Source organism: Micropterus salmoides, unplaced genomic scaffold (assembly GCF_014851395.1).
Source record: "Micropterus salmoides isolate LMB-PRFRI ecotype aquatic unplaced genomic scaffold, ASM1485139v1 Ms_hic_scaffold_3, whole genome shotgun sequence".
NCBI lineage: Eukaryota > Metazoa > Chordata > Actinopteri > Centrarchiformes > Centrarchidae > Micropterus > Micropterus salmoides.
In genome coordinates, this window is record NW_024042261.1 from 15,717,594 (window position 1) to 15,744,184 (window position 26,591).

Sequence of the window (26,591 nt, forward strand, 5' to 3'; positions counted from 1 at the left end):
AATATTTCTCCACTTGAAGAACAAATAGGTTTTTAAAATCATCACATTAGCTTTTCTTGTAGAAACAAAAATGGACACAATTTATTTAAGGGGACTTTATTAGGCCTTCCTATGGCACAGTGTACATCAACATGTATGATACACGAGGTTCTCCATGGTTTAGTTATGGACACCGTCGACAGAGTCACCTCAAGCTGGATGTGTAATAAGACAACCGATACCAAGAAGCACATTTTAAAATAACATTTACAATATGTGGTCAGTGGATGTATAGTCCTTTAATTTAATTTAATTAACAAAAGAAAGCCAATAATACAATAAAAACACACAAGCACCACAGTTTGGTTCTATTCTATGTTCCTTAAACCAGAAAAGTTCAAATTACCAAAAACATGACCATGTTGGCAAAAGTTAACATGTTGAGGATTGTGCCCAAAATATAGCGCATATATATATATATATATATATGGCTCTTTATTGCATCATTCACCTACTGAGTATTTCCAAACAGGCCCTCACTGTAAAAAGAAAAACTTTTGGATGACTTGCTTAAGCAAAAGCGGAGCTACATTCACTTTGCAGACTCTGTAGGGCCTCCAAGTACACATGGTTCATATGAACAGGTAATGATGCAATATATAGAGCTCAGCAAACATAGCTAACAAAACAAAACCCCAATGAAAATAACAGACTTTTCCATTCACAGTTGGATTCTCCCAAGTTGCTGGGATGACACGCATTCTGCAAGTGCAAGTGTGAGTACATGAGGGGGATTTTCAAAAAAGTGCCTTGTCCATTAACAAGTGACTGGCTATGTTACAGAAAATGTACAACTTTTACAGAAATTATATGAAATGAAACATAAAAATACAAAAAAGAATGTTTACAAACATGATTATAATTTCCTTGACTTGCTGAGATCTTGCAAATAGGACACGTTGCATGACAGTAATTGCAGTATTTGCCATTCAGAGATTATCTACATCTTCATTACTAGCGCATCCTTTCAGTACACTCAAATGGTTTTCTGTAGCAAGAAAATATATATTTATATATATATTTTTTTATAAAAGATAAAGTAAAAAAGCAGCATATTTTTTAATCTAACTCAGAGCAAATTTATTCAATGTGGGGACTTTGGTAAACAAAATGTATTGCTTATGCATTTGTATATACAGCATATGCAGAATTGTTTTTATAATACAGCAAATCACATGAGACAGCCTAATAGGTTATGGGAGCCATACCTTTATTTACTGTGCACGGGCCACACATCACAGGTAGAAACTGCATATGTACCATAAGCTGCCATGTGCATACTTCAATTTTATTAAAAGTGATATACATGATCTCTATCTGCCACAGGTGTCCTCTATTCCACAGAGGATCTCTACATACTGTAGTTTCAATGTCATCTTTGACAACAGTATTATATTTTTTGCTGCACAAAGGTTTCAAGCTTTATGATAATCCGTGCGGTACATTCCATCACTCTCATTGCCACCTCAGATGTGTATCTGTCGTTGGGAATCTGTGGAAATGGCAGGAGATCAGGATAGCGAGTTCTCAGGCTGTCCACACCATATCCTTCCAGGATCTGAACATCATTTGCAAGGCCTGTTAACTGGGAGTTGTACTCCTCAACTTTTTGAGCCAGAGCAGTTGGTTTCACATCTTTGTCTGACTTTCCTCTGACTGCATAGTCGGCGGCTATCAGTGCAAGCTTTGTGGCCAGGTAGCATTTGAAACAAACCCACTCATTGGCATTTTTATGGAGATCATTCCGAGCAGCAGAGTAGTTTGCTCTTGCTTGTCTAAGCCACCTGCGGGCTTCTACAGGGTTTCCAACTGTCTTGAAAGTAGGGGGCACAAAGAAACGATGAGAGTGTGATGAACCTGCATAGCTTGCATAATGTTCCCTGAACTGTTGCCTCTCTGACTTGTGATTTGTTGCTTCTTGGTTCCACGATGAATAAAACCTTTGAAATGAGAACTTCTCTGACTGGAAGCGGGATGATGATGTGGAGTAGGATCTCCTGGAAGCTCTGTCTGTATTTTGCTGATCAGCCAAAGACTGTTTCTCCATCCTGCTGATCTCGTTCTGCAAGTGCTTGAAGACTTCTGTGGCAATGTCCAGATTCTCTGCATTTTTGTCTGGATGCCACTTGAGATACAATCGGCGTATTATCTTCTTTCTCTCTGTCTCAGAAAGCTTCCAAGCTTGTTCAACTACTAAGGTCACTTCTTTCAGAATCTCAGGCAATGCATGAAGCTTGATCTTTTTCGGAGACTGTTTTTGAGGGGGGGGTCTGAGGTTTTCCTTACCAGCAAAAAGAGGAGGGATCATTCGTAGACCAGAGGAACGACTGTTTGGGCTTGTAGGAGTTGATGGGGCACTGGTGTCTCGCACATGGGTACTTTCATCTTGTCTTGAGAATTTGTATAAGTCGAGGGAACTGACTATTTTGTACTCACTGTAACCAATGTCAATCTGGAAGCACTTTCCAAGAAAACTCCTGTTTTCCTCCTCTTCTCTTTCTACTTCTTGAACAATGATGGCATATGTATAAGTAGGCTGGTAGGACCCATACATGTCTCCACCCTCAGAGTCTACAAGGTAACCCACATACTCTCCTGGATAAAATACATTCATGGGATCCATGAGGAGTGTGTGATGTATCTCAGCTGGTATGGGTGTTCCAGGGAGGGGAAGCTCAAGTTTTGATGGCTCTGTTGAGTCATACTTGACCCCCAGGTTGTCCAGCTTCTCTGTGATTCTGTAGATGTCATTACAGCCCAGCATGGCAATCAAATAGGATGTGTCAGAAATCAAATTGTCTGTAGCAGACTTCAATGTCATTGCCAGTGCTAAGAGAAAATTAATGTCTTTGCTGTCTGAATGTTGGATGTAGAGGTGAATCACAGCTGTCCCATACCTCTTGAGAAAGGCAAGTGTTTCGCTGCGGCTGTGTGGGATGGGACTACATCCTTTCACTCTTAATGTTGTCTGTAGTTTCTCAAAACAAGAAACTTTCAGTCCTTCACAAAGTGCTTTGCAAAGCCGTATGGCTTTTTCCTCATTCACAAGGTATGCATTGTCATTCTCATGTTTCATTATTCTTATCAGTCCTGTAATGAACTGCTCTGATGACAGCAACAGCTGAAGGCGACCTTGAAGTGAGCAAAGTGCTCCAAATTGGCACATTTTTGGAGAATCCTCATCAAGTTGCTCTTCAAGAATGCTGCTCAACAGTCTAGGCCTTAGTTTCTGTGGAAGCAGCATGATCAGCTTTGTGTGAAAGGCATGATCTTTGCCTAGATAGCACTGGCTCATGTCCACAAGCATCTGAACTCCAACATTACCCTGAATTCTGCTCTTGAAGTGTGGGGCATCATCAAAGACCAAACTACTGGATTTTGCTAATCTACCATCATGACTTGGCAGATAAAATGTCAAATCTCTGAGACTCTCAAGATCTTTGCGAATTTCCACTGGATCATTGTGGAGAGACTTGAACAATCCTGAAACAACCCTTTTTACTGTTCTCATTTCATTAGGATCAAGCTGCTTGCCCTCTGAACTTCTGTAAATTCGCCACAGCACTTCAACATACTGTTTGGTTGACACAACGTCTTCTGTGCCAAGAAGTTTGAACAGTTGATGAAAGGTACCAAGTTCTAGAGGTAATTTGTACAAGTAGGGTTTGAAGTCAGATTCATTGTCCAAATTAATGACAACCTCTTCAGGTTTCAGCAATTTCCAGCCATCTTCAACCATGACAAAAGCAACCCCACGGAGCTGGTAACGGAAATCTCTTTTATCTGCATTGAGGAACTCATAGGTGGACCTTAAAACTTTGTTTCTGGTTTTCACCATTTCATCATCTGGACTAGATATGTTGCAGATGTTCTTGCAGTTGTTTATGACTTTCTCTAAAGGTGGGTCCAAGTTGACACCTAACATGTCCAACACTTGGTCAAGTTGTTCCTGTCCAGTGAGAGTGCTCCCCTCCTGGTCCTTTATGCTTGATGGTGTAGCTTTCTCAGGTAGAATTGGGCAAGATGTCCAAAGCAAGTGAATGATATCTGTTTGCTTGAATTTTGGATTTACCTGAGACCCACTGAAGCGAATCAGAGGAAGTGTGCCACTCATGTCTTGGTACTGCGAATGAAGCTTGACGAGTTCTTTGGGGGCTCTCTCAGGACACAAGAATGGTATCATGGAGAGCTCTTTTAGAAAAGTACCCTGGAACAGGTCCGTCCTCTCTTTGAAAATGTGGTTCATGAGAACATCAACAATGGTTTGCACTTTCTCTTTGGTCCAGTTCTCTGTTTGGGCTTTGATGCTGACCTCTTTTGCAAACTGAAGAACTTGCTGCTGTGACACTTCATGCTTGAGACCAATATTTCTCAGAAAGGTTATCCATGAGGTGAGCAACAATGTCCCATTCTTGGGTTTTGACACTTGCTCAACTTTCTTAAAAAAGTCACTTGGTATGAATGACTTTGCAGGTAGCATAACTTCAAACACCTTCACTGTCTCATCATAGAAAAACTTAGTTGGCCTGAGTCTGTTTGAGTAGTCATAAATGAACAACAGTCCCTCCAATTTCTCATAGAGCTGATTCTTCATCTCGCATGATTCTTCCATTGACAAAAGTCTCTCCTTTAAGTAGACAATGTGTTCAACTTTGGCATCATAGGAAAGACTCTCAAACTTTGGTAGGAGATGTTGAAGGTAAATTTCTAAGTCATCAATTGCCATGCAGCCAAGGAAGGTGTATAGTTCTTTCAGCTGTGGACTGTCAGCAAGAAAGGCAAAGGAGGCTGAGTGAGCCCATTTGTCTATGTCCACAATGGGAATGCTTTTTCCAAGGACATAGTTTGTCCCATAGTTTGCAATGCTGATGAATTTCCCACTAACTGATTTAAAGCATGGGAGGAGTTTTAGGCTCTGTGCATCCTGTTGAGTGAGGTTAGCTAAGTTGCAGTTGAAATACAACAGAAGAGCCTCAAAGTCCTTGTCAGTTAGGTGTGCTACTTTGAATGCTGATGTTTGAACCATGTACTCTACAGCTTTCAGAATGCTTGATGGATTTTCAATGTTTGCTGTGTGTTGTGCCAGAAAAGGCATGATAGGATTCTCTTTGACACAGATCTTGTTCACTGCAAGCTGAATGCACCCTGCTTTCATGAGGATGTGAAAGACTCTGTCATTTTGGCCATGTGGAAATATGGCTATGTTCATCAAACTCAGAGGAAAAAGCACATCATGCTCAGGGACAACTATCTTTTCTCTTGCCATGAATTTGATTCCAGGTAGCAAAGCCCAGTCTTTCAGAATGTCAAGCACGGTGTCAAAGCTGGGTTTGATGTCCACCTGATCTTCCTTAACAGCGATATTCTCACTGATAAAGTTCCACACATTCTTCAGCCAAGATTCACTTGCGAAGGTGTCTCTCCACTTTACAGGGATCTTTGTTCGATACTCTCTTGGAAGAACAGATCCCAGTAGGTCACCAAAGCTGCTGATGTCAAAGATCTTTGCAGCTCCTTCCTTCAAAAGGATGTTGCTGTACCTGATGTACAATGTATTCATGAACATCTCTTTCCTTGATGAGATTAGCTCATGGTGTGTTGTCAGGAACTTTGGTCTCTTGGAATCAAACACCTGTACCATATTGTCCATTGTTATCAACAGAGGCAAACCCTCAATTTTGACTTCATCCACTTCAATATCTTTGAAGCAGTAGTCGACTAGAAGCTTCAAGTTGTGCACCAGCTTGTAGCTTGACTGTTGGAGACGGCAGGGGAGTTTTCCCACATGGCAAGATGTGTCTGGTGATGAGAAAGTATTAAGAAAGTTGCGGACATCCGCCGGTGTCACATAACTGACTGGTATCCCAGCATCTTCCAAACAAAAATAGAGATTTGCTGTCTCCTCGCAGCTGTGAACCAGGTTAAAACCAATATCGAGAAGCAAGGTTTTCAGCCTGTAGACATTTTCAGCCACAGACTTCCTTGAGGTGATGTTGTACTCTGTGTTTTTCAGGTGCTGAAGCTCATCTTGTAGCAGATTATCAAAAAAGGCTCTGCCTTTGTTTGCAGTGGATGTATTCACCCATGAAATGTAAATGACAGAGTGCATGTCAGAGTTGTCACTGTGCGCTGCTCTGACTACAGGAAGCAGGCGCTTTAGGTCAGCATGGATACAGTTGTACACTGCTTTAACCAGGCAGTACCAATCTGGCTGTATATCAAGTCTGTTGACCGGGAAGAAGAACAGATATTTCCGCAACGTATCTTTAACAACATGAAGCGGTGTTCCTGGTAGTACGGTCATGGTGGGATCAGGACCTGGGAAGTACCGACGCTTAAGCTGTATCAGCAGTTCCACACAGGCAGGGGTTATAAGTAATGTCATCAAGTTGTTATTCCAGTCACTCCTTACCCCCACTCCATTGTCATCTCTCCAGAGGTTTCTTCTAGCAGAGTCTAGGGCAAAATGCCCATTGACATGAAAAGGTAAGCCAGTCTCCAGTGAAAGGGGCAGAAAACAGAAGGCTCTGTGGGGTTTTTTGTAGTTGTGGCTTACACATGCAGCTACCCCTCCACGTGGAAATAGAGTTATGTCTTCATTTTTGTGAGCCGAGATTACACTTTTTGAGACCTTTTCAATGTCAGGGAAGCCAGATCGGTTGCAGATCATCCATGTGGTCAAATTTCCATCAGTGTCCTCTATGTCCATTGTGTAGGTTATCTGTTGGACTGGGATAGCGGTGAGCTGCTTCTTTTTGGTCACACTATCAATGACTGAGGCATGAAACTGTTTGCGTTTTAGCCGATCACCATCTGTTATTTTGGCTGTCACAGAATAGAGTACTTTCAGTTCTCCAGATGAATGACCAATTTCACAGATTGATATTTTCTCCATGTGGTTGAGAAACATCAGAAGTTCTGCACCATCAGTTTTTAGCTTATCCAGAAGGTTTTGCACCATTCTGTCTGATGCGGGGACAGAACTGATCTCTGATGTCTTTGCCATCTCGGTAGAGCGGATGGGGAATCTGAACATTGTGCTCCGTTCTAACTTAAAATGAGCTCCCAAGTAAAGACTTAGAACATCTGAAAACTGGGATCTGAAGTCAGAGTCCAAGTCTCTAAACATTCTTCCAGGACTTACAGATGTAGCCCCAGGTGCATACTGTGCATGTGGATCAAAGATGCACAAAATGTCATTGTTTGAAATGAAGGATGGGCAGTCAGTAATGTGATAGACAGAGTTGAATCCTATGCCGTACTGACCCGTTTTGCCTGGATTGGCCTCTTTTGTTCCTCTTCCGAGGTTTTGTATACCTCTGACATCGTCCTCTGTGAAAGGCTGGTTGTTATAAACACAGAGGGCAGGGCCTTGCATTGGGATCCATTTATCATCAAATATTCTGTCTGTGGGGTGTGTCCTTGAATCAAAAACAAAGTAGATTTCAGTGGCTTTGGCATCATCTGCGTTTTGAAGCAGCTCTTTTAGCATTTCTTTTTCTGATGGATAAGCATTGAGAATGCTTTTAATTCTGCTTGTGAGTTTTTCTTTCTGTCCAAACTCACTCCCAAGTGTAGTGAAGCAGACATTTGAGGCATACCTCTCCAAGGCTTTGTGACGTTTTGGAACTGCTCCTAATTTCACAGCAACCTCTCTTGGAATATCCCCATGACAGTATTTCACAGAAGAGTCTCTGACTTTGATCCAAGGGCAATCATTGTAGCACAGTGATTTGGATGGCTGCAATGTCAGATTGGAGTCAGGTAACAGAATCCCACTATAATTTGCTTGGCAGTATTCTTGGTTCTTGTCTCGTATCAAGCTCCATATTCCTTCACTAATAATTCTGCGACACAACTGGAAGTTCTCCTCGGGGAGTGCCCTTCGCCCGCATTCTTGCTTCACAGTTTCAAGAACTGCTGAGAAATCCTCGACTGTGAAGCTGGGCTGTACCCCAACATTTTCAAAGAGCTCCCGGCAGCTGTTTCTGTATTTGTTAGGGAGCTGATAAAGATGTGGAGCGGCATCAAAATTCAGGTGAAATGCAACTTTGGAGGGACTGACATATGTGTTCTCCACCAAGATGGAATTGAACGCTTTCAGTTCCTCAGTTATTTGTCCTTTTGCATTCTCATCCTGTAGCATTTCCTCATGAAGAAACTTGTAACAGGCATTTGTTATGTTTTCCTGATACAGTGTGACACCATCAAATGACTGAGACAGTTTCTTGAGTTGACTGATGACCAGTCCAACTGAGGGCTTCCTTATTAGACCGAGACAGTCTTTCACAGCCAATGACATTGCACCACAACCTTTGAACGATGGAGAATTCTCATTCAGGATTGGCTTCATCAGACAGACTGTGTCCTGATGCTCAGTTGTGAAAAGTTCTCTAGCAGAGAACATCGTTGTTGGGGAAAAGTTATTCCCATGCCACGGCAGTGAGAAGCCTGCAGGTCTTGTCAGGAATGGAAGTAACTTGATGTCCTGTAGTTTTTCTAAGAGCTCAGCTTCTCCTGTATCTCTCATCTTCAGTTTCTCATCAATGAGACTGAGTAGTATACTGCTACGAAAGCATGCAGCTGTGTGATCCTTCTCATTAAGATCAATAACAGATTGAGCACGTTCAATCAGGTCCTCCCATGACAGATCATCTTTAACCATGCCTAACTGCACTAGCTTCACTAGACACACAGGGTTTAAATAGTCTTTTGAGGTCCCTTCAGGAAATCTCCCATCATCAGTGTTGTAGAGTTTAGCAACTCTTCCCTCTGGGTGAATGAGTCTGCAAGGTAAAACCAGTTCCTTATTAGCGCCAGAGCATGGTATACAAGGAGTGACCCTGAGAATTGATGCAAAATCTTCAAGTTTCTCATTCAACACATAATGCATCAGGGGATCACGGAGCTCTTTGTCAATTTCCTCAATGTGAGGAAAAAAGACATCTGAAAAGAACTGCTTCTCTGTCAGGGTGTTTTCCATCAACTTCCCTTTACATCCAGCATCATCAAATCCCTCCTTCACCCAGTCAGGCAGCTCGACAGCACATAGGTTTTGCGAGCCACTCTTCTTGAGGTATTTCAAGAATATCTTGAAAGCGGCAGGACCAATGTCTGGCCTACACAGTAAGGCATCATCAAGGAATCTGACATACTTGATTGACACCCAGGTTGTGCCGTCTGAGAAAACCTTTGCATGCTCACTGTCACCTCCTTTGGCTATTTCTTGGTAGACACCCTGGCTGATCAGTGTGAAGTCATCATGCACCTGACTTGGATCTGGCCATGCTGCATAATAGCTGTAGTCAAGCAGTTCCCCACTTTCAGCCATTGAACGTAGCATTGCGAGTGCTGCTAAATAGGCCTGGACAATGACATGTCTCATGAACACAGAATTCCACTGTCCTTTGGTGTCCGTCTTCCAGATCTCTTTGCGGTTGGAAGTCACAGCAAAGCAGCCATTAATATGGACTGGTAGGCCTGTTTTGATTCTGAGTGGTAAGTAACAAAACACCTCTCCGATTTGTGTGGCATTTGTCTTTACCGTCCATTTGCGATTCTCTTCCTCTGAGAGCAGAACAGCCACTCCTCCACAAGGCACTAGTCCAAGTCTTTTTCCACTATCACTGAGGGAAAACTTGAGTGCCTCAGTTACATCCATGCATGAGCAAATGAGCCAGTTGGTGACCTCAACTGCCTTTTGGGGCATTTCATCTGTGAGTCTTCTTGTCTGAACACCTTTAGCAGCCATCTCAAAGTACTGGTTAGGATCTTCCTCAGAACCTCTGAACAGTGGCGAGTGGAGATCGACAATGCGTTTGAACACGTTATGAAACTCCTCTACCAAAACGCGTATGATGCAGCCGGACTTTGGAACATCAGCAGGTACCTTGTTGGTGCTTGCTACTTTCTTCATAACCTTTGCTGCAGATTTTAGGATGCTCAGAGGACCATATGAGGCTTTGGATGACCACACACTTTTGTTTATGGTGACAACATCTTGTGCTCCAGCTGGATTTGGTTCCTCATATTTCAGGTATTTTAAGACCATACTTCCAACATGCTGAGTGAACAGAATGAACCGATGGCCACAAATGCTGAACTCATCAACCAGGGAATAGATGTCCGTGGTGTTGTAGTACAGACTACTGATTTCACTTAGCGAGGCTTCCTGCTCTGTTCTGAATGGGAGTCTGAACAGTGTACCGTTGTACTTGTATGGGGAGTCCTCAGCTAGAGGAAGCTGGCAATTGAAGACATTAATGAAAGGTTTGAACTGGTTGGGGAATTTTCTCAGCCTTTTCTGTTGTTTGCTCCAGTTGATTTTAATCCCTGGATTAGAACTGTCTCTGATGTGCTTGCTGATGTGATTGATGTTTGGATCAAACATAATCATGAACTCTCTGCTCATTATGATGGGGATATCAGTGATGTGATAAACTGAGTTGAAGCCCAAGCCAAACTTGCCAACTTTGTCTGCTTCACACCTCTTTACTGATCCACCTAACCTTGTGATGTTCAGAAAGTCTGTGTCTGAGAATACAGAGTTGTTGAAAGACCACAAGGAGGGCCCATGACAAACAATCATGCCAGGGTCAAGGAGATTCTCTCGAATGTCAGTGTTTTTTCTCATGTCAATGAGGAAACTGCACTCTGTTGCACTTGCATCATCAGCATTCTGGAGGAGCTCTTTAAAAATGTCTGCTACAGATGGATATTCCTCCAAGATGTTCTTTATTCTCACTGTTAAAGGTTCTCGTTGGCCTGATTGTTCAAAGCCAAGGTTCTCTGGGTTTATTAACCTTGTGCTCAAACATGGCACCTTCAGCCACTCTGCAGTTTTCATGGGGATGTCATCATGGACTAATATAATAGGCTCTGATGCATCTTCAAGTAAGTCATTCAAATCGTCAACCTTGATGTCACAGTAGGTGCATTCATGAATGGGTTTCATCGCTAATTTGCCTGGGTCCTTGTAACAAAGAATGGGCACATGCATGTTAGTTTCTACTGGTATCTGACTGTTGTACAGCCACCTCAGGATGTTGATTAAAAGTAGGATATCATGTTTGCTTTCCTCCTTGGAAATCTCTCCTTCACATCTTTGTCGGATGGTGCTGATGACTTCAAACACGTGGCTTGGGACAACCTCTTCAACTGAACCACAAAACTTGAAAAGCTTGTGAAATTTTCGAATTGTCTTTGGCAGGGAGTACAGGTAAGGCTGCAAGTCTAGATCAGGGAGGGGCTTGAGGACAGTCTGACCAGGTGATGAGAATGTCTTCCCTGTCCACACCCAATCAAAGGGCAGTGATTTCATTGCTTCTCTAGCATCCTCAAGATGAGCCTGCATGAAACCGTAAATCTCAAACAAGATCTGTTGGAATTGATACCAATCCTCTGTAGTGAATGCTTGAGATTTATGCCAGTCATTCACTGCTTTCAGATGCTGTAATACTTGATCCACCTGTGGCTCTACAGTTAGTTTCAGTGCCTTCTTCATACCTGCAGATGTGTGCTCAACCAGTGCTACTGAAGATCCCACAAGCACTGCGTGGGATATGTCACACATCTCAGACAAAGAGCAGATATTGAGATTATCTCCAACCCAAGCAAGCGATTTGGGGTAAGTTAGAGGTCTTTCTTTGCAAACAGGTACCCATTTCAGTTTTAGCAATGATGTCTGAGCATCAGCTGATTTAACCAGCTTGGTTTGTCTGTTAAGTATTTGCAGGAGTGTTTTAGCCTTTTTGATTATAAAGTCCCACTCAGGTTCCTTGCTGCTTTGTAACTCCTCTATCTTCTTTGCCACTTTGAGTGCATCTTTTTCACTGAGCTGTACTTCATTTCTTAGTCCCAGTTGTCTGAGTGAATGAAGAATATCAGGGGAAGACGTGAATGTACTTGTCGGGAACCTGGTTTTCTCTTCCATGTAGAACAGATTCTGTAGAATCTCCAGCTCAGGATCAAACAAATCTGAGGCTTTGACTGACTTTCCACAAGGCAAATGAATAAATTTAAGGCCAGAAAGCCATCCAATCACAGCTGAGTTTTCATTTTTTAGAAATGCCAGATGTTTAAGTGCCCAAAGCATGATTTGGGTTATCTCATCTGTTGTGTAGAATCCCCTCTCAATATCCTGAATAATCATCTTCAAACATTCTGTTGTTTTCACTTGTTCTACATTTAGCATCTTGATGAGGCGGATTGATTCCTCGTCACAGCACCCCACAAGATTTACAGATAATTTCACATCTGGTGGATACTTGGCTCTATGATGTAAAGCTCTAGCACCTCTCAAAGATGTAAATGCTGAGGTGCCTTCAGAGTAGGTCCCCACTTTCTCAAAGATGGAGAGCTCAAGCAATGTATGCTTTTCCCTCTCTGTAATGTCAGACAGTCCTGCAAGAAAGTTTCTGAGCGCAATCTTCTCCTGAACTGAGAAAGAAGAGACTTGGCTTGATAATCGTTGCGTTGACAATTTATCCATAATTTGCAGAAGCATACCAGGAGACGAATGATGGATGTAATTCTTTAGCAGAGGGTGCTGCAAACACGAATCCAGCTTTTTTATCACTACTCCTCCAAGCTTTTCCATGATGTCAAGAAGGTTTTCAGAAAGTGGTGCCTGTTCCTTATCTACAAGAATTATGGGGGATGGAGTTTTGAGACGTAGAAGCTTAACTGCGTCCATGTTTTCCTCAAGTGGCACAAGTGGGATCAAAGGCATGTCTTCAAAGGTACTTAGTTCATCAGCAAAATGTATATAGAGATGCTTCCAAATCATCTTCAACCAGGAAACTGTAGGATGCTTCAACTCTCTGTTTCCAGGTTCCCAATGGACAATGAAGTCTCTTGTTGGCCAGGCTGTTGAGAGGATCTCCTTGATGAGTCGAGCTGATCGTTCAGGGTTCAGCACTTGTAGCTGAGTGCAGGGTCTTCCTGTTCAAATAACAAGGGACAATTGAATTACAATCTTGGAAGTTTCTAAATGTTATCTTTCAAAGCTGACAAAGTTAGGTTTATTGCACGATGCAGCTGTCATAAGATGAAACCCCCCCCACACACACACTCTGACACAGTTTTGCTTCCCTCAGTGAGGTCTGACAAGCTTTTTCTTAGGGCAAATGTCATGTCAAGTCAGCTGCACCGCAGACAATTCTCTTTTTCAGAAATCAACATATCACATCACAAATGCAAAACCCTCTGTGCTGTAACTGCTACAATTTCAAATCAGAAAAATGATGCAGCTGTTACGGAAAAAAACTTTCACCAAAATCCGTTTCTAAATAAATTGAGAGCTGCACAAACAGATTCACTTTCAGATTTTGTTAAAAATGACTAAATATAAATAATCAGCAAATGGTCTGTATATGTTTAGCGCCTTTCTAGTTTTTCCCAACCACTCAAAGCGCTTTACACTACATCACATTCGCCCCATTCACACACATTCATACACTAATGAGCAGAGGCTATGGTGCCCACTGCCCACCAGAAAAGGAAATTCATACACATTCAACAATTTGGTGTTCAGTGTCTTGCCCATGGATACTTGCTGACTGGGGAACCAGGGACCAAACCCCCAACCTTATGATAAGTGGACGACCGCTCTACCCCCTTACCAACAGTTATGGTTAGTTAGTATTACTCAACAATTAAGACTTACATCATCAGTGCCGCACATACTGCTGATGTAAACCATGCAAACACACCATGTTCTGCACACACACACACACACACAAGTTTCTTTCTCTATCCCTGTGGGGACATCTCATTGACATAATGATTTCCTGCCCCTAACCTTATTGTAACCTGAACCCAAACCAAGTCTTAACCCTCAAAAAGTAGTCTCTACCTGTGTACATCAATTTTTCTCCCCACAGGGATACAAGTTTGCATTAGTTCGTGTACATTCAGGTTAAAGTCCCCACCGTAATTAAACAATATGAAACACGCATACACACAGATTGTTAAATATATACTAATTCTTATCATTTCAGTGTAGGGGAAAGAGACTAGTAACTAGTAATACACTGCAAATCATAAAGTGCACCATGAAACACTACAGGGAACCTGTATAAAATAAGTCAGAATGATGATGAATGAATGTGTTTTACTTACAGGACCGAATTTTTACAGGAACTAAACATGTGAGTTGTTGTTTGTTTACTTTTCACATCTGTGAGAGTTCTCTGAGTGCTGTTACCATGGTGCTTATTTACAGTCATGCATTAGTTTAGGTTTATAGTTAAAAGGTTCAATATTTGACATACTTTGGAATACCTACCTGAGCACCCCCAAAGATATTGTTGCACTGTAATACAAGTGACACATTTTTAGAGTTCTGGGATTTTACTCTGTTTCACCGTCTTATTTGATTTTTAAAAACATAAAAAAAAACAACTTTTAAAATATCTTTTTTTGTCATTTTGACTTGTCTTAGTCGGTAAAACACTAATAACTAATAACATTAATAATGGCAGTGTTCCAAATCTGCATATAATGATGTTTTAGCCTGTCTCAAACTAATACACACTTTGGAAAAATAGTGGTTGCGGAGAATGACACGGGGTGGAGAGGGGGAGTCGGGTGATGTCAGACAATCTGAGTAAAGCGGTAACATCATCAGCAGGGGTGGGACCAGAGTGGGTAGCTGAGTGAAGGTTTCTAACGGATGTAGGATGCTACTGAAAGTTAACCTACAGTAGACATCATGTAAATGACTAAAAAATGGAGTGGAACATTCATTAAAAATTAATAGGAATCCACATTGCAGTAGTTATGTTAAATTACAATATTGTCTGTGCCTTTCATTTTGGGTTTAGAGGACAAATCTCTTACTCAGTGTATTTCCACTGTTTGGCTCACTGCCATCTTGTCATCATGGTTGAGTATGGCAGTGAGTGCACTCAGGATCTGATCGAGTGGAATGTGTGGCACAAAAACAACTCTTCCATGAATCAGCATGCCCACTCTCTCATTCCCTTTCTGTTTCACATTCCTAAATGATCTATCAGCAGTGTACCAGATTTAATACCCTGCACTGCAGGAGAATAAGGTGACTGTCACTACAACATGGCTGAATCCACATAACCCACATAGTCATCACAGGGACAGTGAGTTTCAAATGTTATATTTTACCCTAAAATCTGTGATTAGATTCACAGTTTTACAATCAATAAGTTGGTCAAAATATTTTAGAGTATTATGTCTCCTTGTCACTGTTGACCAAGGACATTTACACATACATACATGTATTTATATGGAAGAGATTTCATGCAAATCAAATCTTACATTACCTCTGCTTTTGGCTGTTTTCTTCAAACTGTCCATTACTGAAGGTTTAATGCTCTCCAATATGAACCGAGCCTCAAGTCCTGGATACAAAGATCTTAGGACAAAGAAAAAGAAAATATATATATATATATTATATATAAATTTTACAAATTAAATTCCATGTGTACATGTGTTTTAATCTATTCATTTAATCCATCCAAATAAACCAATGGAATAACAGAACAATTCCAAATAGCTGAATAAAAATAGTATGTTAAGTATGTATAGACAAGCACATTCCTCTGAATGCTGAAGATACACTGAGGGCCAAATGTGTGTCCATGGAAGGACAGTGAAATTTCAATTTGTTTTCAATTTGCATGTAATTATTGTCTGATTTTAGAAGGCAGAACCAAAGCCACTAGCTAATCGCCAGCCACCACCTCTCTTTAATATTCCTGCACAAATTTTTCACAATAATGAAAACAATAAATAAAAATGTTCTTTGCAAATTGCAGTAACCTTACTAATACCATGCACAATGAGCCACACATTTATTTGCTCTTACTGTTCATCTGTATATAAATTAAGGAGAGAGGTACAAATAAATGTTGACAGTGCCTTAGATGGCAATCAGATCCACCAGGTTGGTGCATCTATTTAAATCTGGGCCAAAATATATTTAAATTAATGCTGCTCTGTTTGGTTCATTTCAGGTAAAATATTGAAATACCTTTTGAAGTCACAGATTCATGTACATCAAGGGAAGACTAAAGCATTGCGGTCATTTAGACATTTAGACAAGAATGGCAACAACTTGGCTGAAACACAAACTGCCATTTCACTTATTTCTACCTGGGATATTCTTCAGATGCAATGTATATAGCATCCTTTTCACTGACGGAAGATGAAAACGTTGTAAATGTCTCATCTTGCAGCGGCAGGAGCTCCAGTCCTATGAGGTCACTGTAATTGTCGTCACTAAGCACAAACTCCAGCAGCAGCAGCTTCTCCTGTGAGGGCCCTTTGTGTTTTTGCTTCCTGATGACCTGCCGCAACAAAGATGGAGTCACCTTCTTCACTTCACTGGACTCAGTCATGTAGGCAGCCAAGACAAAGTCCACTGCAGCAGGCACCTTTGCCACCTGTGTTCCTGAGCTTTGGAGGTAGTTGATCACAGTCTCTGAAATGACTTCGTCTGTGTCCAGCTCTGAGAATACAGCCTGGTCCACCCGGATCCAGCTCTCACTGAGGGAATAGATGACTTCCTGCTGCAGCAAATCATGAAACAGCGGTTGGAGGATGGGTTTCCAGCGCGACTTGATCTGTTTAGGGTCTGGCCAGGCCCTATAGGTCCCTGAAGGGGACAATGGAAAGTCTTGGTCCTTTTTTGTCTGTGCCCTTTTAATAACCTCAGTGAGGAGCATGAAGTAAGCCCTAGGGATGACAGTAATTATAAGCAACTCATTCCACAAGGCCGCCGGATCCCTCCACTGGTCCACTTCCCGCCACTTGATGCTCCTACGGTTGTCTGTCAGGCCAAAGAAGCCACTGACATGAACTGGAAGCCCTGTCTCACTCTCCTCCCCGGGGGGAAGGGGAAGGAAGCAAAAAGCTCGCCCTGAGAAACCAGATGTCGCACCTTTGTCTTCTTTGTTGACCAGAGTAAGAGGCAGAGCAATGCCAATGTTAGGCAAGAACTTCAAGTCATCTGCCAGAGAGTCCAACTCAGCACACATTCCTCTGCCCCCAACTCCATTACAAACCAGCCATGTCATCCTCTGAGTCTCTTTAGCTGTTTCATCCTGAGTCTCTATGTTGACCTGGTAGGTGACGCATGTGATGGTAGAACTGGGAACACCGTTGCTGTAGCTGTCTATAGCCTGACCCAGTGTCTTCAGTGCATTTGGTCTTTCTAAATTATCATCAGTATTCTCTGTTGCTGTAACCTGGAACAACATCCGTTCTGTGCCATCAGACTCACGCACATGCAAGGAGATCTTTTGAACACTCTTGAGGAAGAGGAGCACTGTGTCTGCATCCGCTTTGAAAGACTCAAAGAGCTCCAAAACCTTTTCTTTGTTGTAAATGTTGCCACTGAGCTGGGAGGGTTTGAGGCGGAGCGGGAAGCGGAACAACGTTCCAGGAAAGCTGCCATGCTTAATGGTTTTCTCACAGCTCCCAAACATCCCAATGTATGGAGCAAACTGGTCAGCCAGTTCTGTGATCTCCTTAATGTCTGTCTTCAAGTTCCAACACTGTCCAGACTCATGCACTCCAAACAGGGTCTGATGAGGGTCGAGCATGGCAATCTGGTCTCCACTGAATATACTGGGAACATCTAAATATTGAGAAGAAAAACACAAAAACTATAAATTAAAGTTTTGTTCAGGTTGTGCTTTAATTTAGAGCTTCCATGATTATCATTACCATTTCAAGTCATTTTGCAAACATTCTTTAACATTAAAATAACACTAGCTTTCTTTTAAACAAGTTGTTTGCTTTTAAATATCTCATAGTAATTACATACAAGAATTTATTAGCTAATGATGCACTATTTGGTAATTTGATAATAGAAATTATAACTAGCATTTCAAGACAGTCCTCACCAGTAACATGGTACACAGAATTGAAGCCAATCCCAAATCGTCCAACTTTCAAAGGGTCTTCTCTCTTCCTGCTCCTTGCAATCTCCTGAATCCCATTCCAGTCTTCCACAGTGAACACAGCATCATTGTAGACGTACAATGCCGTACCTGCAATACAATGAGTTAAAATCAGGTCAGAAAACAAGTTAAAAATGCACAGTATGTAATTTCTGTTTCTTAAACAACCACCACTGACGATGAAAATCTATCTGGTGTGACTCAGGCAGAAATCAGGTTCACGGACAAGGTAATGTATTAAAGTTTAGTCACTTTCCCTGACTTCCTTCCTCACTCTCTGACTATCCTGTGTTTCCCTGGAAGGTATAGCAGCTAGAGGGCGTAAAGGGGATATGATGCCATTGACAGGCGACCAAAAATGAAACACACCGTTACCTATAAAAATACTCTGGGATTGGAGATTGTTGGAAACATTTTGGATAATGTAAGGACACAACTCAACAAAATATAACACATCTAGTCATTTTTAGACATTTTAATGCTAAAATATTAAATATTATACCTTTAAGACAACCTAAAAATACATCTACAGAGTAATAATCTCTGTAACAACTATATTTGTTTTTCACAGGGAGGTCAGAGCAGAGGATCAGCTACAGAACGCCTACTTAATGATACTTAAGCAGGATAGACTCTTGCCAACACAACGGCTTGAACTTATGCCCTCCAATTAACAGTCTCGCTGATCACTGGGCTAACCTGTAGTGTCTCATTGTTTACTGTAACTACTAACCTTGATGCTGAGCCATGTCAGGTGACCACAGTGACTCCACTCCATACTCTGTCTCATCATACATGAATTTGACTTCTGTGGCTCCAGCATCCTCAGCATTTTGAATCAACTCCTTTAAAATAAAACACAACAAATACATACTTTTATGAAGACAGTGCCTTTCAGGGCTATCCCCGACTAAGGATTTACATAGTTGAATCAGAATCGTCAAGTCCTGCCTATAGTCGACTGATAGTCGAATCATGTGTGTTTTTGTGCAAGGCGATTGCGAGCCGAAGCTAAACTGAGGCTTATTCTTGACCCTTCTCTCTCTCTCATCTCTCTCTCTCTCCTGCATGCACATTGCGTTTCCTCGTGGGTCCATTTCAAGTAGCCGGCTGTTTAAAAACGATAAAATATTCTTTGTGTGGTTCATCAACAGTGATAAATTATCTGAAAGTCCCACGAGGTGCGGACAACTCAGCACAACACCAGTAAAGCTGGGGCTCAGTCTCTTCAGCAAGTCTTCCTCTTCTGCAACTACACACATACACGCTACGCCTACACATGCACACTGACGACCCAGGGTTAGGTTTACAATTTCGGATTTATTCACACACTTTAAAAACATTATCTATTTACAGCATTAAACATTAAAATAATATATTGTAATAGTTGTATAGTAGTTCTATGTAAAATCAGACGTTGAACACCTCCATATCACCAAAATGGCATGATCCTTGTTTCACTACGAAGCTTCGACTGTAAGACTGACAGTCGAATCAGGCTCCACCCACCAAAGCATCGAATCTTCGACTATTGGGGGTCAGCCCTTGTGCCTTTATTGTAGTTTTAAGAAATGAATATGCACAGTGACGTTTTTTGGTGGATGCTTTTATTCAACCCTTACAGTAAAATGAGCACATTATTAGAGTGGATGGCCCCAGTGGGATTTTACCTCTTTACCCTGGCAATGCTGCTACCATGTATGCCTATATAGCTGATGCCGGCGAGCCAAAATTAAACTATGCTCTTTGTTTTTGTGCTAGCTTGGCATATTTTCTCATTCCAAATCCCATGAAAGCTGTTACTGACTATAGCATTTGCCTGGGAGAAATCTTGTCCATAACAGCCTGTTAACACAGCAACTACAAGAGAGGCAATTGTACTAAGAATAAAAACTTTCATTTTTTTCCTGTTTGAGGGAACTGTATCGGCCCAACATCAACAAAACAATGAGGTTTAATGTATTTTATGTCTGTGCATGACACTTACTTTCAGTATCTGTCCACCTTCAGGGTACCTCCTCAGAATATCTTTCAGAAATTCGACTAGTGGTGGTGTAGTCTGTCCAAACCTCCCTGTAAAAGCCAAGCTGAGTAAACCTCACTAATGCAAGAATTAGGTTATTTTGCAGAGATGTAGTGGTTTTAATCCTACCTCCCCCTTTAAGGCCTCTTCCCTCCAGTGTGACAGATACTTCTGGGCTTCCAGCAGGCACCAAGGTCCCGATCTGCACGCCATCATCCAGCTACAAAGGCAGGATGTGGAGACATAATTTAACTTACAAATAAATTGTGTTTTATTGAGGAAAAAAAATTTTTATTGGTTTAGTATGTTATACACAGAAAATGTCTTTTGGAAATGTGTAAACAAAACAGGTTGAATAGAAAAACAAAATTTACTACAAAGTTCAATTAATCAAAGTGACTGCTTTGGGAGCCTGTAACTAGCTGTCCTATACGGTGTGTCAGAAATATTTTATTGTGACAGCTATCATAAACGATGAACAAATGACTTCTGTCATAAACTGTATTTTATTACTCAATGCAGTCATAAAACCGCTTGAAAGCCAACTAGAACTGATTCTAAGTCGTTTTTATGACAACTATTAACAAACTTATAGTTGGTCCCCCCCATCAAGGTTAATGTCTCATCGGTCTATTAAATCATTTGGGCTGTATTATTGCACACATTACAGTGATAGACAATCTCTTCCTGGTGCATATTTCAGAATCAATGCAGGAGGGAGCCAGCGTTGGTACCAGGCCTGAGTGCTGCTGGAGGCTTTTCAAGGTGACACTGTGACCCACTGCACTCAGCAGTCTTTGCACGTCAACATGCTGTCTGGCAAAGTGAGCTCTGCATAAGCAAACCCCTCAGTCATCATCCTCATCATGGGCACTGCACCGTGCACTAATCATTTGTACAATTCAGGATGACAGATTTTAAGTCTTTAATGTCATATTAATATTTAATGTGGGAAACAAAGAGGTTGCTTTAGCTATAGGTGTCACTGTTCCCTCACAGTGAGGGCTGTGTGGAATTGTGGTTAAATTCTTGTCTTGTCTTATATTGAGTATATACGTCTTTCATACATGTGTTGGGCATGTAACATTGATCTAGTAAAGAGCGCTCTGGCTGTAAATTTTTGTTGCCTAACAAAGCTGTATAAACAGCAGAATAATAGTTTAAAGTGTTTTTCCTCATTTGGCTTCTGGACTGAACTTTTTTATTCATTTGAGAGCACCCACAGACTGGCATTTACAATGAAGAATGCTTGTGAAACTCACAGAGAACAAGCTAAATCTGCCTTTTCAGTTCCTCTTAAAAAGCATACTACTCCTCAGCTAAGTACAGTGTCTGGCACAGTGCCCCCTCCATCAGACTGCAGCACATTTTTAATTGCATCAGGGAGAACAGAAATATAGACTTACATCTGGAGGGCACAGTGGAAATATTTTTCATTGTTTTGTTTTTCTGGGAAACCGTTCCCACTCAGCTCAGCCAGAAAATGTTCCTTTTATTTAAAACTCTTTTCTGAACACTGGGACCTGACCTTGTTGTAGTGAATGTGGTATTAGTTTGTAGGTGTGGTTTGCAGCTAATTTCTGCGCATGAGCTCGGGGGTGGGTGGGGGATTTGGGCTGCCGAGCACTGACCACCACCTGACGCTTTCCATCAACTGAGCCCCAAGACACAGGATCAACTCCAGTCATGTAATTCCATGCACTGACACAACCATCACAAACTACCACACAAGAACCATTCAGTACATTTATCTGCTACAAAAGTAACTAATTAATTAAACTAACTAGTGACACATCTGTTTGATCCAAAATAATATTTTATAGCATAAAATATAACTAGCAATCATAAAACCTTAATTTGTAAAACTGTTCTAAATATACATAAATACAATTGTATAATGTATAGGCTATCTATAAAATGATATGATTTCAGGAGAGAAGAGATAATATTACTGATATTTCTAAAATATTGAGTACTCCAGAGAAGTATATTAGCTTTTGTTTATTATAGCACTTGTACATGAATTATTTTGTTTTATATGTTAAGACTGCAGTAAGTAAACTATACCCACAGTATGAGTCAGACTATTGGACTGCAGTCATCCAAGCTGATAATGTGTTTAGGACTACTGTATTACACATTTTGGTGGATGGATGGATGGGTGGATGGATAGATATGACCATCACCATGCTCAAATAATAAGTCATAAGTTCAATAACAAAACTAAAAGGATTCAATTAATTGTTTACAACAACAACAACAAATTAAACCTGTGAGAGAAACTTGGCTCACATCACATCAACAATGTAGGCACTGTTAATGGTTTAGGTCAGTATCACATAATTTGTCCTGCAGCTACGGCACGGGGTCATTAAAACAGATCTGTGTCCTGCTGCTGGCTGTTATCTACGGTCACAGAAAGGAAACCTCAGTTATTCCTTTTGTGTTTCTGTTATGTTATTGGTAAAATGTGACAGAACCATAGAATAGCAAGCAAACAAATTAAGATGACTGTATGAAGTTATCCAGTATTTAGTTAGCCAAGAACACATTTATAATACACAAACTGATCATGCCATGAGCACTACTCTAATTTCTTGCAACAATGACAACAATGTAAAAAAACGTTACTCAAAATTGGCAAGGATCCCTACTTAACTACATACTTAATTATGTACAGTTTCAAAACCTATATTTCTGTGTTTTGTCTTTGGTTTGGACAAAAAAGCAACACTACTTTCCAATTTCTTCTTTAAGCTACAGTCATGTAATATTTTTGTGACTGAAAATATTTTAGCAAAGCCTTCCACTACACATGGAAACAATGAACAAGCAATCCCAAAATGAAAAACACATTTAAAACACAGACACATTGTTTGAACACAAGGAACATACATGTTTCCTAATTATCAACTAATAACCATTTTGATTGATAATTTGGATCTGTTTTATTGTGACGATTTGTCTATGACACTCTTTCCTGGAAAATGTTTTCAATGGCATATTATAGTATGCTTGTGTTAGTATATTTTACTCGACAGTTATAACAAAAAAAACTTACCACTCTCCCATTGTGAGTCAGCTGTTGCTCTTTGACAGGCAGGTCTGTCTCCTCATACAGCAACTGTTTGACATCTTGAACGGATGTGAAGGGAGAAACCTGGTAGGACCTCAGGCCAATGTACTCATGACGAACTGTCACCCATGGCAACCTAAAAAATACAGACACAAATTTTGTTTCTGGTATAAATAAAATCTTTGTGTGTACACCGAAAAGTGTGTGGGGTGTGGGTAGAGCTTTTGAATGAGTAACAAAACGGGATTTTGCAGTTATAGGATATGTGTCTTATCTACCAGGTTACCAGGACGCCCTATTGATCGAACACTTTTGCTTATAAGATGTTTAAACTGCAGTGTGAGTCATCTGAGCATGTGCAATATTGAATCAGTACTTTTTTCCAAATTGATATAGAACACTTTTGAATCAAAACCTTGACATTATTTGGAGCACTAAATAGTAACTGTCGAGGGAAAAAAAACAGTCAAATTTGATCTGGACTCTAGAGGACATGAGAGTCTTGCTTACAGTCATTATTGATCAAGGTTTAAGTTAGGAAGAAACATGAGAATGGACACCTCATCAGATCCATCTGTTAGTGGTGCATTAGTGCCATTTAGACATCTGTAATGGGTTCTAGATTTTGATTTTCAGAACATGTATACCTTCACATACAGCCTGCAGCCTTACAGCACTGAAATGCTGCAGGGTGTTATGCTATAGATAAAAAGTAAAACCTCTATAAATGTTGATTGATCTCATAAGTCTCCCATCAGTAGGCCTACTAACTCACTCGATTCTCTGCTGGTCAATTCTGCCTCCATGACCATTAAAATGGATACTACCCACTCTGATAATGAAATGTGCTGCTATTTAAGGAAACAACATGTTTTTTTTATTGCATGGCAAACATATAAGTTATCCTGCTTGTTCATTGACAGCAATAAAGCAAAATATTCTTGCTTATTCAGCAGCAGGACGAGGGACCCATTTTGCCAAGTTCCCTGGTGCATTCACTGGAGTGGGTGTGGCAGCCAGCAAAGGATGTCTGAAAAGCTCCTCAGCTGAATGCTAAACGATACTGGACCAGTAAGACTTAGGACATTATGGTATAAAGACAGACAGACATTACAGTACTGAGCCTGGAAAGTGTTGTTTTCCATGTTATCTTATATTGGTCAGTTGTGAACAAACTGAACATAACAACCGATGGAGTGCTACCGGAGGGCCTATCAGTTGCTAACATTCAAGTACAGATTAAACTTACCACGGGTCTGGACAGTTGGCCATCTCGTTGCTGTTTTGTGTCCCAGCAGCACATTCATTGGACTATCTTCTGCAGTGAACACAGGAATGCTCCGCCCGGAAAACGGCTGTCGCAAAACATGAAAACCGTTATTTTGCTCAAAACACCTGCCTGTTTGTTGATGTATACGATACAAAAAGACACATAAAACCAATATGTTGCTGTGACTGTGGCTAAGAGGCTTTCTTTTACCCGTGTTTCGCCGGTGCCGGGTGTTTTGTTTAGCCTCTTTAGGATCGTTATCCCAACAAACCCCACTTACTTGAATCTGTCCAGCACGCGCCGCTAACGGTCCTCTCAAAAAGCTGACACATTTCACTGCAGGCCTTGTTCCTGGAAACAATAACAACAACAATGCCAAGTGACATCGTTATCTCCCTCTATCAACATACTGACTCCTTCAAAGGTGATGTTCTAATTATAATGAATTACACTGCGTGTGAGAGCAAAAACTGCGGAGACGAAGCGAGAGGTTTCACTCCCCGTTACTTCCGTGTCGTCTTAAACCCGTCCGGATTCAAAGGTCTCAACCACCTCTTGCCTTGTCGCTGTGAGTCCGCAAAGGTGTATCACCGAAACTACTAAACACATATTTTATTCGAGTGGCTTATTTCGTATTTCATAAGCATCTGCTACTTCTGTAACACTTAAACTGGCTGATGAAAAAGTTTTGCGCATGCGTAGTACCCTATTTATGGTCTAACTTCTTTTTAAGTAGGCCTATTAACTGTTGTATATTTAAGTAAGTTAGTTATATTTTAATATTGAAAAACTGGACACTATTCCCCCTAGTTCAGTTAAAGTCTGCAGAGACTATGATGAATCAAAGAGCTCTCACTCTGGTCTGGTCTATGGTTGTTCTCCAAGCCCAGTGTTCCGGAAATAAAACTATTGATATTTTGCATTGACAATGATCCATGCAAAGACAAGTGAGTGACTGGCAGTTGGAGTGCGTCCAAGGCTTGGGTGGGAAACCATTGGGTCCAGCAATGAGCATGCTGATAAGGTCAGGTGGATTGACAGAAGCTGCATGAATGGATTTGTATTTTTATTATTAGTTCTGATTGACAAATCAGAACCCCAGGTTAGGCTATTCAGTTTTTAGGATGCACACTTTTACACATTTTAAATAAAAGTGATTATAAAATGGAAATTGTAATAGAATAAATAGAATAAAATTGTGAGATGGAATATAACATGAAAAGTAGCTACAATTTTTTTTACTTTTTTAAGTTAATTTAAAATAATAATTCTTATTCATTCCTTAATAAAAGTATTTAGGCTGTTGGCTAATGTAATTATAATTTTATCTTTGTTTTTTTACTTGGAGTTTTGATAGCTTCATTTAATTTATTAATTGACCAGACTCCATCCATCCATCCATCGTCAACCGCTTATCCTGCGTAGCCTACAGGGTAGCAGGGTAATTGACTACTTTCATTAATTTTGATTGACCGGTGCATACTCCAAACTCATACCGCTTACTGGTCCTGGTGCCCAGTGTTATTTTACTGTAGGCTAATTGTACTTCTAAAACATTATTCTCACTAGTGACTTGCAGAGCATTATTCTGATTAGCCTGAGTGGCTTATGACACTGAATTCTGGGACTTGTAGTCAGGACACCAAAATGATCAGTGGCCAGCACACTGCAGTCCAAGATGTGCACATCAACTTTGTAGAGGGAATCCGTGGCGGAGGTACAGACCTATCCCCATAAAGCTCATGAGCCACATTTAAGGCCCACTGGGGTCAAAATAAAACCTTTTACATTAGGCAATATATCAAGTCCACCCTCCATTTATTTCCATTTGGGTTGCTGTGGATGCTGACTATCCTGAGGCTGTCCTGACATTACTATCTAATGCATAGACCAAGCAAAATCACTATAATGTTTTGAAAACATCGGCAGTGTGGTGCAGTATTTTCTTGACCAAACTAGCAGGATTACGTAGAAATGTGACATCATCCCCTCAAAGTCAAGGACTCCCATCACCTTAAAATATAAACTGCTCTCAAAGGCATCGTGTTGGGTTTCCCAAATACACTGGATCTATTGAACATCGTCCTTTGTATATGAAAAACAAAACTCGGTCCTATACTGTTCCGAACACAGTTCACTAAGACCCAATAAGGTTTTTATGTCATGTAGGGAAATACGTCAAACTTACCAGACTAGCCTACTGCGATTTCAGCCGCCCAAAGCTATATTACAGATTTCCCC

The 26,591-nt window shown here is 40.9% G+C and overlaps 1 protein-coding gene across 1 annotated transcript; it reads right to left on the reverse strand.

The window, feature by feature from the left end:
* Positions 1–80: 80 nt before the first annotated feature.
* Positions 81–24,767, reverse strand: sacs (sacsin molecular chaperone). Its single transcript, XM_038693855.1, has 10 exons — positions 24,631–24,767; positions 24,330–24,435; positions 23,066–23,216; positions 20,134–20,224; positions 19,969–20,054; positions 18,715–18,826; positions 17,925–18,071; positions 16,171–17,656; positions 15,339–15,430; positions 81–12,981 (listed from the first exon to the last, which is right to left on the reverse strand). Exons 2-10 carry the CDS (start codon positions 24,350–24,352, stop codon positions 1,430–1,432), a joined length of 13,740 nt encoding a protein of 4,579 aa, XP_038549783.1. The 5' UTR covers positions 24,353–24,435; positions 24,631–24,767; the 3' UTR covers positions 81–1,429.
* Between the last annotated feature and the right edge of the window lie 1,824 nt (positions 24,768–26,591).